The sequence below is a fragment of the Chenopodium quinoa genome, unplaced genomic scaffold, assembly GCF_001683475.1.
Source record: "Chenopodium quinoa cultivar QQ74 unplaced genomic scaffold, ASM168347v1, whole genome shotgun sequence".
Lineage (NCBI taxonomy): Eukaryota > Viridiplantae > Streptophyta > Magnoliopsida > Caryophyllales > Amaranthaceae > Chenopodium > Chenopodium quinoa.
Genome location: NW_018744620.1, coordinates 1,484,839 through 1,498,617, shown reverse-complemented (window position 1 = coordinate 1,498,617; position 13,779 = coordinate 1,484,839). Strand labels below are relative to the sequence as shown.

At 35.7% G+C, this 13,779-nt stretch overlaps 1 protein-coding gene across 1 annotated transcript; it reads left to right on the top strand.

Annotated features, from left to right (window-relative positions):
- Positions 1 to 442: 442 nt before the first annotated feature.
- On the top strand, positions 443 to 2,622 carry LOC110700213 (protein FAR1-RELATED SEQUENCE 5-like). The gene is made up of 4 exons (XM_021877721.1): positions 443 to 1,355; positions 1,476 to 1,575; positions 2,247 to 2,338; positions 2,423 to 2,622. Exons 1-4 carry the CDS (start codon positions 443 to 445, stop codon positions 2,620 to 2,622), a joined length of 1,305 nt encoding a protein of 434 aa, XP_021733413.1.
- The last annotated feature ends 11,157 nt before the right edge of the window (positions 2,623 to 13,779 follow it).

The window sequence follows — 13,779 nt, the reverse complement described above, 5'->3', positions numbered from 1 at the left end:
CAGAAGTAGCATAGCAGCAGCAAGCCATGGCAAGCAGGAGCTGCAGCAACAGCCTTGGTAGGGCAGCAATTTCAGCTACTTTTAGTGATGTTTTGCTTTTACTTTTAGTGATGTTTAATCTACCTTTAATTTGGATTCATCTACTTTTCAGCATGATGTTTGAAACATTTTTTAAATATTTCATTTCCTCATTTTTTAATTGTTTTGCTTTTAGTTTTAGTGATGTTTTGTCTACTTTTAATTTGCATTCTCCTACTTTTCAAGATGATGTCTGAAACAGTTAGGCTCTCTTCTCCTGATGTTCAAGCTGGAGATGTTAATGTAAGCATTTTAAAACTCCTTCTCATGTTGTACTACCTAGGACAGTTCATAATTCTAAAGGTGGTAAAGAGTTTATTCCTGGTTGTTCACTTGTTCTATGGAAAATAAGCCTATTTTTAGAATGAAATTTAATTGTCTTCAAGATGGAATTGATTTTTATTATAAGTATGCTAGTGAATGTGGATTCAATGTCCGTCATAGTACTAGCAAGGTAGAAAAGAAGTTGCCTGGTCCTAATGGTAAAAAAGGTCTTGCACTTATTAAATATTTGGTTTGTAAAAAAGAAGGTTTTGTCAATGATAATAAGAAAGATAAAAAAGATGTTGAAGGTGCTGTTTTTAGGAAGAAGATAGTCAGGAGGATTGTGTGTCCTGCTATGATTAAGTTTAAGTATTGTGATGGTGGAAAGTATGTGGTTTATTTCTTTCACGAAAGCCATCGTCATCCCTTCTCAACTCCTACTACCAGACAGGTCACTAAACCATATGATAATGGCTTAACTTGTATTCATAGGAAGTTTATATTTGATAATTCAAAGTTTAACATTAGGGCTGTTATGTCCTATAGGATGATGAAAGAATATTGTGGAGGTTATAAACATGTGAGAGGCACTAAAAATCAATTTAAAAACTTTTCTCGTGACTTAAGAGTTAATATTTCTAAAGCTGATGGGGCTATGTGTATAGAAAATCTTCAACAGAAAGTCAAAAACAGTAATGGTGGTTATTATTTGGACTATTGTGTTGATGCAACTAGGCATCTAACACGGGTTTTTTGGGCTGATCCCATAGGGAGAAAGGACTTTCACTTGTTTAGAGATTCCATTTCTTTTGATACCATATATGATACAAATAAATACTCTTTAGTGTTCTGCCCTTTTACTGGAGTTGACCATTATAAACGATGTGTCACATTTTGTGCAGCGTTATTATCTAAAGAAGATGTGGAGTCTTTTGTATGGCTTTTTCAGACTTTTCTAAAATGTATGAAAAATGAGCCTTCTTGCTTTATAACTGACCAAGAACCTGTAATGGGTATTGCAATACATAAACTTTTTACCAAAAACGAAGCATCGATTGTGCAAGTGGAACATCATGAGGAAAGTGCCTGAGAAAGTGGGTACAACTTTCTGTAATGACACTGACTTTTGAAAGAACTTTGTGCTGTTGTTTGGGACAGGGAAATTGAACCTAATGAGTTTGTTGATGGTTGGAATACTGTGATGGAAAAATATGATTTGGTAGCTCATGAATGGTTTGCTTATATGTTCAAGATCAAGCATCTTTGGATCCCTGCCTATATTAGGGATTTATGAATGGGTGGTTTGTTAAGATCTACCTCTAGATCTGAGGGTGAAAACAACCTTTTTTGTAATTTCATAAATCCTCATGTGTCATGTGTTGAGTTTCTCCTTCGGTACGAAACAACCCTAGATGCACAAAGGCATGAGCAAGATGAACAGAATAGACTAAACAAGCAAATGCCTAAACTGATCACTCCATTAAAGTTAGAGAAGCATGGTTGTTCATTTTACACTCGTTCTATTTTCTATGAATTTCAACAAGAATGCGAGGCTGCTTGTTTTTCTTGTGGTGTTGAAAGCTGTAATTCTACTTATGGTGATGGAGTTGAGTTTTCCATTGTTGTAGATAATGAACGTCAAAGGAATTTTGATGTTACATTTAATTTATCTATACTAGAGTGTACTAGCACTTGCAAGATGTTTGAGAGTCAGAGTGTTTTGTGCAAACATATATTATTCATTATGAAAGGTAATCAGTATCTGAAATTCCTGAACATTATGTTTTGAATCGTTGGGGAAAAGATGTTATGAAGAAATCTACATCAGTGGATGAGGCTTCTAACTTTGACAAAAAGAAGCAACTAATCTCTGATGTGTGGTAAAAAATGTTCTCCTGTGTTAGTCTAGCAAAGGGTTCTGAGGATGATCTTTCTGATTTTGTTAAGTACTTGTCTTCATTTGAGGAAGAGCTTATGAAAAAGAACGGTGGTGAAAGTCTGTTACTTTTAACTTTGTTTTATTTACTATTATTTAGATTTTATTTACTTTAATACAACTTATTTACTTTTTGAATGTCAGGTATAAGTTTCAAAGAAGGCAAAGAAGCTGATATTCAGCTCTTTGTTGGATCTAATGTTGTTTATGTAGATATCTTGCCTCCGAATCAATGTCTCAACAAAGGATCTGCTAGAAGTTCTAAACGCTTGAAAAGTTCCAAAGAGGTAGCTGTTGAAGAAAAAAGCAAAAAAGGAAGAACTTGCAGAGCTTATGGGCAATAAGGTGTTTCTCATGACAGTGGAAACTATCAAAATAAGTAATTTCTCTGGTATGTTACTTTTAACATTGTTTTATTTACTTTTATGTGATATTTGTTTACTTTATTACAACTTATGTACTTTTTGTTTTTTTTTTCAGGTTCATCTGGGATAGGCAGGCTTCATTATTGGATTAATGCAGCTGATGTTAAATATGCCTTGAACTTCATAAAATATTTAGTTTTTTTTGTAATAGTTTTTTTTTTATTTATTATTATTATAATACTGCTCACTACAGTTACTTTAAGCAATTTCTTTTTAACTTTGTAATACATTATTTACTTTAATACAGTTCATTTAGTATTTTATATTATTTTGTATATAATAGAATTGGGGAATAGAATTTCTAATTTGTCCTGAGTTATATACATTCATCTCAAAGTTATGTTACAATCACTTTATATATGTATAATTTATTTTACATCTCAAACTTAGTGCAAATAATTTTTGTTTACTTTTAGCAATTTGTTTTGAACTTTTAAAGATATTTCTTTTACTTTTCATGTAATAGTTATTTCTATTGTTGAATCAACTCTATTGTTTGAGTAGAGAGAATAGTGAGTATGGGTCGGTTCAATTTTCGAGTCTAAATTTCGGGTCAACTTCGGGTCGGGTCATACTCGGGTCGGTTGCTATCTTTGCCTATCAGACCTTGTAATTTCATTTGGTATTGAACATTATGTTACGTACGCGTTATTATTGTACTTTTTTTTTCCAGACTTGTGAGAATTGTGACTTTTATTTAAGCTTTAGTAAAAAAATTTCTTAATCTTATGGACAAACTTCATAGAATAGTCGTTAATTTTCAATATTTTTACGAACTTTTAATAATGTATAACGCAATAAAGAAAAGGCCGAAGAAATCGAGAAAAGTAATACTCAAAATATGTAAATTACTTACACTGTTACACATTACAAATTAATAATAATAAAAAAATTAAGTCAGTTTGATTGCAATTATTTTCTATTTTGGTTTGCTCGGATCAATTCTTTTTCTTAAAGTTATTCTGGTCTTTTCAGGTATAAAGTAATTTTAATTCAGGTCACTTCGGGTTTCAGGTCTATTTGGGTCAATTAATTCAAGTTAAATTAGGGTCGGGTCACTTCAGGTGTCGAGTCAACTTCGGGTATTGGGTCAACTTCGGGTCGGGTCATTTTGGGTCGGGTCGTTTCGGGTTAGGTCATTTCGGGTTTCGGGTCAAGGTCGGGTCAATTCCATTTCGGTTCGAGTTGGGTTGATTTCGGGTTTCGAGTCACTGGTTTCGGGTGAATCTCGGGTCATGGGTCGAGTCATTCGGATCGGGTCATCGTGTTTGGGTTAGAATTACCAGGTCTACTTTATGTATAATTTATTTTAAACCTCATTTATGTGTAATTTATTTTACACGTATTGCAAATAATTTTTGTTTACTTTTAACAATTTGTTTTTAATTTTTAAAGATACTTCTTTTACTTTTCATGTAATAGATATTTCAAAACATATACATTTTTATTTAATAAAAATATACCCCATATGACAATGAGTGAACAAAATTAGAACACAACATAAATATTATTCTCATTTTTATGCATTACTTTAATAGATAATCCTTTTACTTTAATAGATAGTCCTTTTAGTTTAACAGATATTTCATTTACTTTTCAAAACGTGTTGTTTACTTTTTAATTTATATGAAAATATATTAACAAACATTTTTTTGCAATATAAGAATACTTAATAAAGAAAATTAAATTATATATTACTTTAATAGATAATCCTTTTACTTTAGGACATATTTTTTTTACTTTAAAAAACGTTTTGTTTACTTTTTAACTAATATGCACATATATCAACAAACTTTTCTATACTAAGACATTATATATATATATATATATATATATATATATGTGTGTGTGTGTGTGTGTGTGTGTGTGTGTGTGTGTGTGTGTGTATAAAATCCTTAGAAATCCTTCCTACAAACATCATATATATCCTGTAGACATCACAAAATTTAAATCTTTAATATAAACATCATACTTATCCTAGACACTAATATCTAAACTATACATCTATGCTGTCCAAATCTTCTATTTCTTCACCACCACCATTTCTATCTATTCCTTGTTCTTCGCTTTCTTAGCTTTGTTTTCTTCTGCCTCCTAAAATATTAATGAATTTAAAGAGTTAGTTGTACAAAAATTCTTATATTTTATATGAAAAAAAAATATAAACATGATTCTTACTTTCTTTTTCTTTAACTCCCATTCTTCAACATTTGCAAGTAGTTTGGTTTGCATTTGGTTTTCTTCATTGAGAAGTATTAGAAGCAGTGTTGTTATATGATGGTGTTTCAATCTTTTAAATTCCTGGACAATGCATATATGAATAGAAATGTCAACTCAAAAACGCTCAAAAACTTAAGACAATGCATATATGAATATTTAAACTTATAAAAATAGAAATGTCAACTTACATGTTTGATAGATCCCAGTCCCAAGCTATTCACACCATCATAAGCCTTCATGTGCAGCAATAGATAGCTTCCAGAGTAATTGTCTTGCCTTACTTTCTGGAATGGAAGTTCTATTAATCTGACATTGTAGTTCAGCATTTTTTCTGCCTTTGGATGCTTTCTTTTGTTCAAAAATTTTTGAATTTGATTTACCTGCAACATATATATTGTTATTAGATAACATTGAAACAGAATATAGTTCCTAAAATTTAACTTATATATTATGCTTACTGTCTCCTTAATAAAAGTCTTGATTGATTCCCATTCCTCGGTATCCTCGTACTCTGTGCTGTCCAGTTGATCAACTGTTTCATTTCTGAAGTTTATGACAACAACGAAATAATGATCTTCCTTCTTAAAAGGAAAAAATATCTTCAAACCAAATTATTCAATCTTTAGATGTAAAGAATTATTTATTTACTTTTAAGATATTTAATTTAACTTTCACTAGGCGAAAAAGGCAAATAGGCACCAGTTCAAACCCCCTCTTTGGCACCGGTTTTGAACCGTTAGGTATTTGAGGGATGCCAAATGTCTGAAGATTTGGCACCGGTTCAAAACCGGTGGCTATATAAAGATTTGGCCATTTGCCTGTAGGTTGGCCCACCTTGTCGTACTCCAGGACATGGGACTGACAGGTTTCTTGAAACTTGTCGTCGGACCCCTCAACTTTTTCTTCGCTGGTGCCTTCACCCCCCCTCCACTTTGTTCTTGGCTTTGAGTGTGGGAAATGTGATTCTGACCAAACGTCTCAGAAATTGCATTTTCGATAGGAGGCGCTTGTTCAGCTGCAATTTCAAACTCATCAAGCATACGCTCCAAATCATTTTGAGCCTGATCTTCTGCCTCACCCAAATCAGGCTCCTTGTTCACATCATACAGCTCGTCCCCATCCTCAGAGGAATCATCATCATCATCCTCTACATCTTCAACTCCAATACGGTACTGATCGTCCGCCATGAGATGTAAAAACCTGTCATTACAAACATAACACGTTATTAGTTGTGATATAAATAAAATTGTAAGGTAATAATGTTATAATCAAATCCAAATTGCTAAATTATAATACAAATCAACATAAAAAATGGGCAAGTGTAGGTCGTTTTTTTTCGGTATTTCAAATGTTTTAAAAGTTACTTCATTCATTTAAAAGAAAATAAGAAAATGGGCAAGTAAGTTAACAATTTCATTCATTTTTACCTAACCTGTGATTTAATAATACTTTCTACGCCTACAATTTCAAACTAACAAAAAATAGTATCTCAATCTAATATTCCTTCGTTGTGGTCTGATCGCATGTAATTGGCTTGGTCGTCTATCTCATTTGGTACAACAGGTCTAGGAATAGTGAAAGGTGCCGAGTCATCAAACGCATCATATTCTTCCTCATCCTCGACATCTCCAACGCCAAGGATTCTTCTTTTACCGGCTAGGAAATAGACCATTTTGAATCGGCTGGGTCAGTTACGTAAAACACTTGCTTAGCTTGAGATGCAAGGATGAATGGTTCCGCAATATCATTCAGGTGGCCAAGATCTACAAGAGTAAAGTCATCATATTTGACGTTACGCCTAATATTATCAACCCACTTACACCGGAAAAGAGCAATCGTGAAGTTACAATAATCAAGCTCCCATATTTCTTGAATTCGATTGTAGTATGACAACTCTGAATCAACGGGTGATTATCCTTAGCACTTGCAAACTCCTTTGACGATGCCACTAGCGTTACACCACTATTTTGGGTCGAGGAAGATTTCAAATCTTGACGCTCAGTCTGTGTACCCATTTATGTCATATCCCTCAAATGAGCGAACATCATCCCTAGGACCATAAGCAAGCCACCTTACTATATCTGTGACACTCTCATCCATTCCACCCATCACTCGGTCACGAAACCAACTCACAAACTTCTTATTATGCAACTGCATCAGTGTCTTTCACCTTTCGATGGAAATTCATCACGCAAACTAGCCATGTGCTCGTCTAAATAAGGGTGAACATTTGCAACATGGTGCAACATGTGTAGGTTTGCTTGTAAGAACTTATATCGATCAGGTGACATTCGTTTCGACCCAATTGTGCCATGACCATCAAGTCTCCCTTCATGTCGAGAAGTAGGAATACCGATAGGTTCATCAACGGCTATATAGTCGGCCACAAAATTACCAATCTCCTCAGCCACGGTCCCTTGAATCATACTTTCTTCCGGGTGAGCCCGATTCCTTACCTTATTTTGCAATGTTCCCCATGTGTCTTTAAAAAAGATAGCACCACCTCATGAACACTGGACCGCACAATTTAATCTCACGCACCAAATGAAGAATCAAATGCACCATTATGTCAAAAAATGAGGGTAGGAAGTACATCTCAAATTTGCACAAAGTCACAACCACATCCGCCTGTAAAGCATCAAGTGTACAAGGATCAAGCACTTTATTGCATATTGTATTGAAAAACTAACAGAGGCTTGTAATAGCTTCCCTCACGTGCTTTGGTAAAATACCACGTATTGCAATTGATAGGAATACTTGCATCAGAACATGACAATCGTGGGATTTCATACTTATCAGCTTCAATTCTCCATTCAAGGATACAAATCTTTTCATGTTAGATGCGTACCCTGATGGAACCTTAATTTCGTACAGACATGCACCAAACATCCGTTTTTCTACCCTTGACAATGTGTAGCAAGCCAGAGGTAAATAACCCTTGTCATCCTTGGCTTTTCCCGCATATTTCTTCATCGACGCATCCGTGGCCTTCCCTTTCCCTTGCTCTTCCCCTTTCCTTTATTCGAACTCATTTCATTTTCCGTTTCCTGTTCCTTTCCCTTTGTAACCTTTTTCTGAGCCCACAATTCTGGACGAACCCCCATCTTTTCCAATTCTAACCGTGCACCCTTTCCGTCCTTTGTTTTGCCTTGAATATTCATCAGCGTTCCCACGAGAGCATCACACAAATTCTTCTTTATATGCATTACATCAAGATAGTTCCTAACGTCATGTTCTTTCCAGTACGGAAGCTTCCAAAAGATTGATTCTTTTTTTAAGAGAGCAATTGAGTCCGAAGATTTTTCTGTTTTCCCAAATACTGTTCATATACCCTTAAATCGAGCATAAACCTCCTCACCAGTCAATGGCCTAGGTGCAGTCCCCTCTTCCGCTTTCCCATCGAAATCCTTTTTCTGCCTACGGTACGGGTGATCGCGCCTGAGCAACCTTCGAGTACGCACGTACACCTCTTTGTGACAATTGTAAAGGTGTATGCTTGGGGTGTCATCAATACAAATGGGGCATGCTTTTTTTCCTTTGTTCTTGTAACCAGACAAGTTGCCATATGCAGGAAAATCATTAACGATCCACATAAGAGCTGCACGCAATGTGAACTTCTCATTCTTATGAGCATCAAAAACGGAAACCCCTTCGTCCCACATCTTTCTCAATCGTCAACCAGTGGCGCAAGATAAACATCTATGTCGTTTCCAGGTTGCCTTGGCCCCGTTATCAAAAGTGAAAGCATCACGTATTTGCGTTTCATGCACAACCAAAGAGGCAAATTGTAGATCACTAAAAGTACCGACCATGTGCTGTGTTGGGTACTAAGAGTGCCAAATGGATTCATCCCGTCCGTGCACAAACCAAGCCTTAAATTTCCGACTTCATCACCAAATTCCCCAAACTTAATATCAATGTTCTTCCATTACGGGGAGTCAGCTGGATGCTTCAACATTCTGTTTTTCTTTCTTCCCTCTGCATGACACCTCAAGTTTTTAGCGTCTTTTGGTGTTGAGAATAGACGCTTAAACCTTGGAATAATGGGAAGATACCACAACAACTTAGCAGGAGGTCCCTTCGTACCAACATTGCAACTCATGCGCTTGTAGCGCGACTTCTTGCATCGTGGACACTCCTCCAATTGTTCATATTCATTTCGATAAAGAATCGATCATTAGGACATGCATGTATCTTCTTATACTCCAAACCAATGGACACATGAGCTTCTTTGCGTAATAGTAAGACTTAGGAATTTCATTCCCGTCGGGCAACATCTCACTTAACGCGGTCAACAAAGAAGTAAAACTACTGTCCGTCCACCCATGCTTCGACTTAATGTTAAAAGGTGTTAGCATGGCTGATAGTTTGGAGTATTTTTTGCACCCAGAATACAAAGGCTTTTTAGAAGCCTCCGATAATGACTCAAACACGTCACCTTCAACACCACGCATCATCTCATCCACCCCTTCATCCTCGACCTCATCCACCTGATCATCCTCAAATCCATCCTCATCACCATTATCAATTATATGTTCATCATTCCTGTATTCCTCGTCCACACGAATGTCATTGGTTCTATCATCATGCACATAATTCCCATCCACATCCCCACTATACTCTCCTTCTTCACCGTGCCAAATCCACACATGGTATTTAAGCTTAAACCCACGACAAACTACATGATCTCTAATGATATCAACACTATTGACCACCTTCACATTATTACAATCAACACAAGGACAATAGAGCCAATCGACACCCATTCTGCGCTGATAAGATGAAGCCCAAAACTCTTGAACCCCATCAAAGAATTCCAATGTATCACGTCTACCATACATCCAGCCACGATCCTTCTCCATTAAGTAAATTGTCTCTAAACATGGCAACATATTACGAATAATGTATAATTGCTACATCTATTATATATGTAAATCAAATTCAAACACACACCATGCATATAACATTCATATAGATACAAAAATGCATATATGCTTCCAAAGGGTCCTTATCACTCCAACCTAACCCATCCTTGAACGTGTAACCTCACTAGTGAATGTATGTCGACTTTCCAATTTTAAGGAAAATCCGGCAGCATTTCCCCCCAGTTCTCCAAGTGCACGATGTAGGTAATAACTTACCCACATATGTACCTAGAGAACATGGTGAGGAAATGGTAAGCCAAGATGTTCCTTAAAATCGAAAAAAAAGACATATATTTACCACCTAAGTGAGAGTAAACGTTCAAGAACAGTCCCAACCGGGGACTATTCAAGACTTTCTCCTGATGAGAAAGCCTTGAACGGGTATCTAGGCATATGATGATGCAAGCATTTCATATATTGTTGTATTTATTTGTCATTAAATAATACACAAGTCGTAATAGCATGAAAAAACTTTTATTAAAACAATAAAGAGAAAGAAATATATATAGCTTAGAGAAGTTTATAATTCATACCGATATAGCAAGTACAATGGATGTATTCTTTCTAACTTCCCACTTGAGCTAAATATGTAGTCTTCAAGCTAAACTTGAACTTCAATTCACATATGAATCTATAAAAACACAAAAAGAAAAAACAAAACAAAAATCAAAAGTTAGTAAAGACTCAAACTTTTAGTACCAAAGAATAAAACAAAACGACATACAAACGGCGCAAACTAGACAAGGACCAAGGCAACAGAACAACTAGATTAAAAAAATAGCCCATACAACCACTAATTACAACACACTACACAGCAACACACCACCACCAACCACCAACAGCATTATAGCGCAGCACAACAACGCAATAAACACCACCCACAAAGACTGAGCAAAACAGCCATCACAAGAACAGAAAGAGGAGAACAGAGCAGGACACCTCCAAGCAAACCACAGCAGGCTCAAAAGGAATAGAACAGGCCAACACCAAGACAAACACAGCCAGTAAAGGAGAGATTACGCCCCCATACAGCAAGCAGCAAAACAGGACACACCTACACAACCTCACCAAACTCCCCTGCTCCCTCACAACCGAATACCACCGCAGCCCAACCAGTAAAACAAGAAATACCCATAAAAAATTTGCATGCAAGCTCACAACAAGGCAATAACTCAATGCACAGCAAGTAAAGGAAACCGGAAAGGCAAGCTCACCAGACACTATATACACTGTTTGAGGCCGTGACAAGAAGGTCGTTGTGGAGGGGGAGCCGTGCGACAAACCCTAGATTACAAGAAACTTATAATTACTAACTTGAAAAGCAAATCCTCAAAAAACACAAGAATGCGAAGGAATTCAGTGGAGTAAGTGAAACCTAGCTACTTACCTCGAAGCTGCTTCAATGAAGGAGAGATGGATATGGAGTGAAGAGAAGGTGGTGCGTGCGGAAACTGCTTCAATGGAAGTGAGAAAGATCGAGCACGACTTCAACGGAGTAACAAGTGAAACCTAGCTAGGGGTGGAAGCAAAAGAGAAAAGGGAAAAACAATGAAAATCAAAGAAGAAGAAAGACGTTATACCCGGTTTTTCTTTTTTTTTTTTTTTTTTTTCAAAAATGGCACCGGTTCAAACCGATGCTAATTCTCATAGTTGGCACTGGTTTAGGGCGAACCGGTGCAAACGCTATTCCATTCTTTTGTATTTATTTTTTTTTATTTTTTTTCAAGTTGGCACCGGTTGGAACTGGTGCTAATTATATGATTTGGCACCGGTTTTGGTTGGAACCGGTGCCAACTCTGAATTTTTCAATCCCGCCCATTTATTTTGGCACCGGTTTTCAAGAACCGATGCTAAAGGGGGGGTGCCTATTTCAAATTTTCTACTATTGTTTAAAGAATGTTTTATTTACTTTAAAAAAGTTTTCTTTAACTTACACATTCTGCTGCATCCAAGTCCAATGCTTGAGTTTTTGTCCATTCTTCCCATATCTTTTGAAGTTGGGTCACTCCCCTTTTCCCATGTGCTCTCAAACAAACAGCTAACGCTTCCTGCAAATTTTTCCCAAGTTAATTTGCTTTATTAGTATCTAATTCTAATTTCTACAAGCAAGCTACTAGTTATACTATTCTAGCAAAAGTAGATAGCAGTAGCAGGAGGCAGAGCATGTAACACCCCAATAATTCTCTCTTTAAACCAGTAAATACCTTTAATAAAATACAAGAGAATTACTAATGTGCTACCGCCACGTGTTCAAATGTTAAGGCTAATTCAGAATTTAGCAGCGGAAAAACTAACTCAGTTATAAATGAGTTTCAAAACCAACGAACAAAACCAAATTAAGTCTTACAAGTTGGAACCATTAAGGCCCTTATTCAAACCTAACAAAAGTAGTAAATAAATCAAACCAGAGTTTAAATAAATAAGAGTCATCTCATGAAAAATTCTCTTGTAAGTTTTTATCTTATTCTTTTTGTTCTTAGCCGTTTTAAACTCATGCAAGTCCTGATAACCTTCCTCAGATTGGTCTAGCTTCGGAGTTAGAATCCTTTCCATAGTATCTAGAGTATCTTCGCTATTAGTGTCTCTCTCGTCCTTAGACATGATTACTGCGTCACTTATCTCCTCTCTACGTCATCCTAATGCAACGAGCATTCGAAAGAGCATAACATGAACACATCATGAAAGAAATTCAATTAGAACACCATCATACAATTTATTAAATAAGCAACTTGCAAAATAATTAAATAAATGCAAGGTAATCTGTATGCATGCATTCCCTTCCTAAGTCTACCCAAAACTTAAGTAAACAAATCAAACTTCAAAATTATTTTATAAACATTTTAAACAAAAGTATTTCAAACATACTAAGTTTCGAAAATCATTTTCAACTTTTAAATTCAAAATCCCTAATCATTTAGTTAGGCGCCTAAGACATACTAATTGGCTTTAGTGGTGATTAAATCTAACCTAAGCTCCCAAATACCACTTTGTAACACCCCAATAATTCTCTCTTTAAACCTGTAAATACCTTTAATAAAATATAAGAATTTTACTGACGTGCTACCTCCACGTGTTCAAACGTTAAGGCTAATTCAGAATTTAGCAGCAGAAAAACTAACTCAGTTATAAATAAGTTTCAAAACCAACGAACAAAACCAAATTAAGTCTTACAAGTTGGAACCATTAAGGCCCTTATTCAAACCTAACAAAAGTAGTAAATAAATCAAACTAGAGTTTAAATAAAGTCAAACTTATGAAATGAAATAAATTGCGAACAATACCAACTCTCCACTCAAAATCCCATCACCTTGATACAAGTCTAAACTATGTAAACACCTGTGATAAGTCTGCTCCCCAATATTACAAGTGTAAAGATTGGATCATTACAGGGTCATTGAAGGGCGAAGGCCATGACCAAGAAAAAGACACACAAAAGCACATAATCAGCAACGCTAAGTACATACAAGCTACGAAATATAACAAAGAATTCCTAGCATATTAGTAATATCAATCAATGCACAATAAATTAATTACTCACTCCAACACAATGACTCCATTGTTAATATTACTAAGACTTCTCAAATTAATAAAAAAAAAAAATTCATTTCATTTTATTCATTGGATTAAGCAATAGACAAGATTGTCTCCCTATAGTCCAATTTGGAACATCAATAAAATAAAAACCCCATGCTTCCTTTCGGAAACATCAATAAACATCCAATGGCAGACGGGCGCGACTCCGTGGCCATAGCTAGTATGAGATCTCATCTAACTCTTTATAGTTTTAAAAAGTATTTGAAAACAAGAGACTCGTAGATTAGACGGCCTCTGAAAAAGTGCACCGCTAATACCCCGTGTACCCCAACCCCTGTTTGTCATTACTCTAGATGTGCACAAATCCAGAGTTTTATTGCTCATCCATCTTGCACTT

Excerpts from the sequence above, each read along its gene's own strand:
- LOC110700213 (XM_021877721.1), top strand. The coding sequence starts at position 443 with ATGAAATTTAATTGTCTTCAAGATGGAATTGATTTTTATTATAAGTAT. Across the intron at positions 1,356-1,475 it reads TGACCAAGAACCTGTAATGG|AACTTTGTGCTGTTGTTTGG; the intron begins GTATTGCAATAC and ends GACTTTTGAAAG. Across the intron at positions 2,339-2,422 it reads GAAAAAGAACGGTGGTGAAA|GTATAAGTTTCAAAGAAGGC; the intron begins GTCTGTTACTTT and ends TTTGAATGTCAG.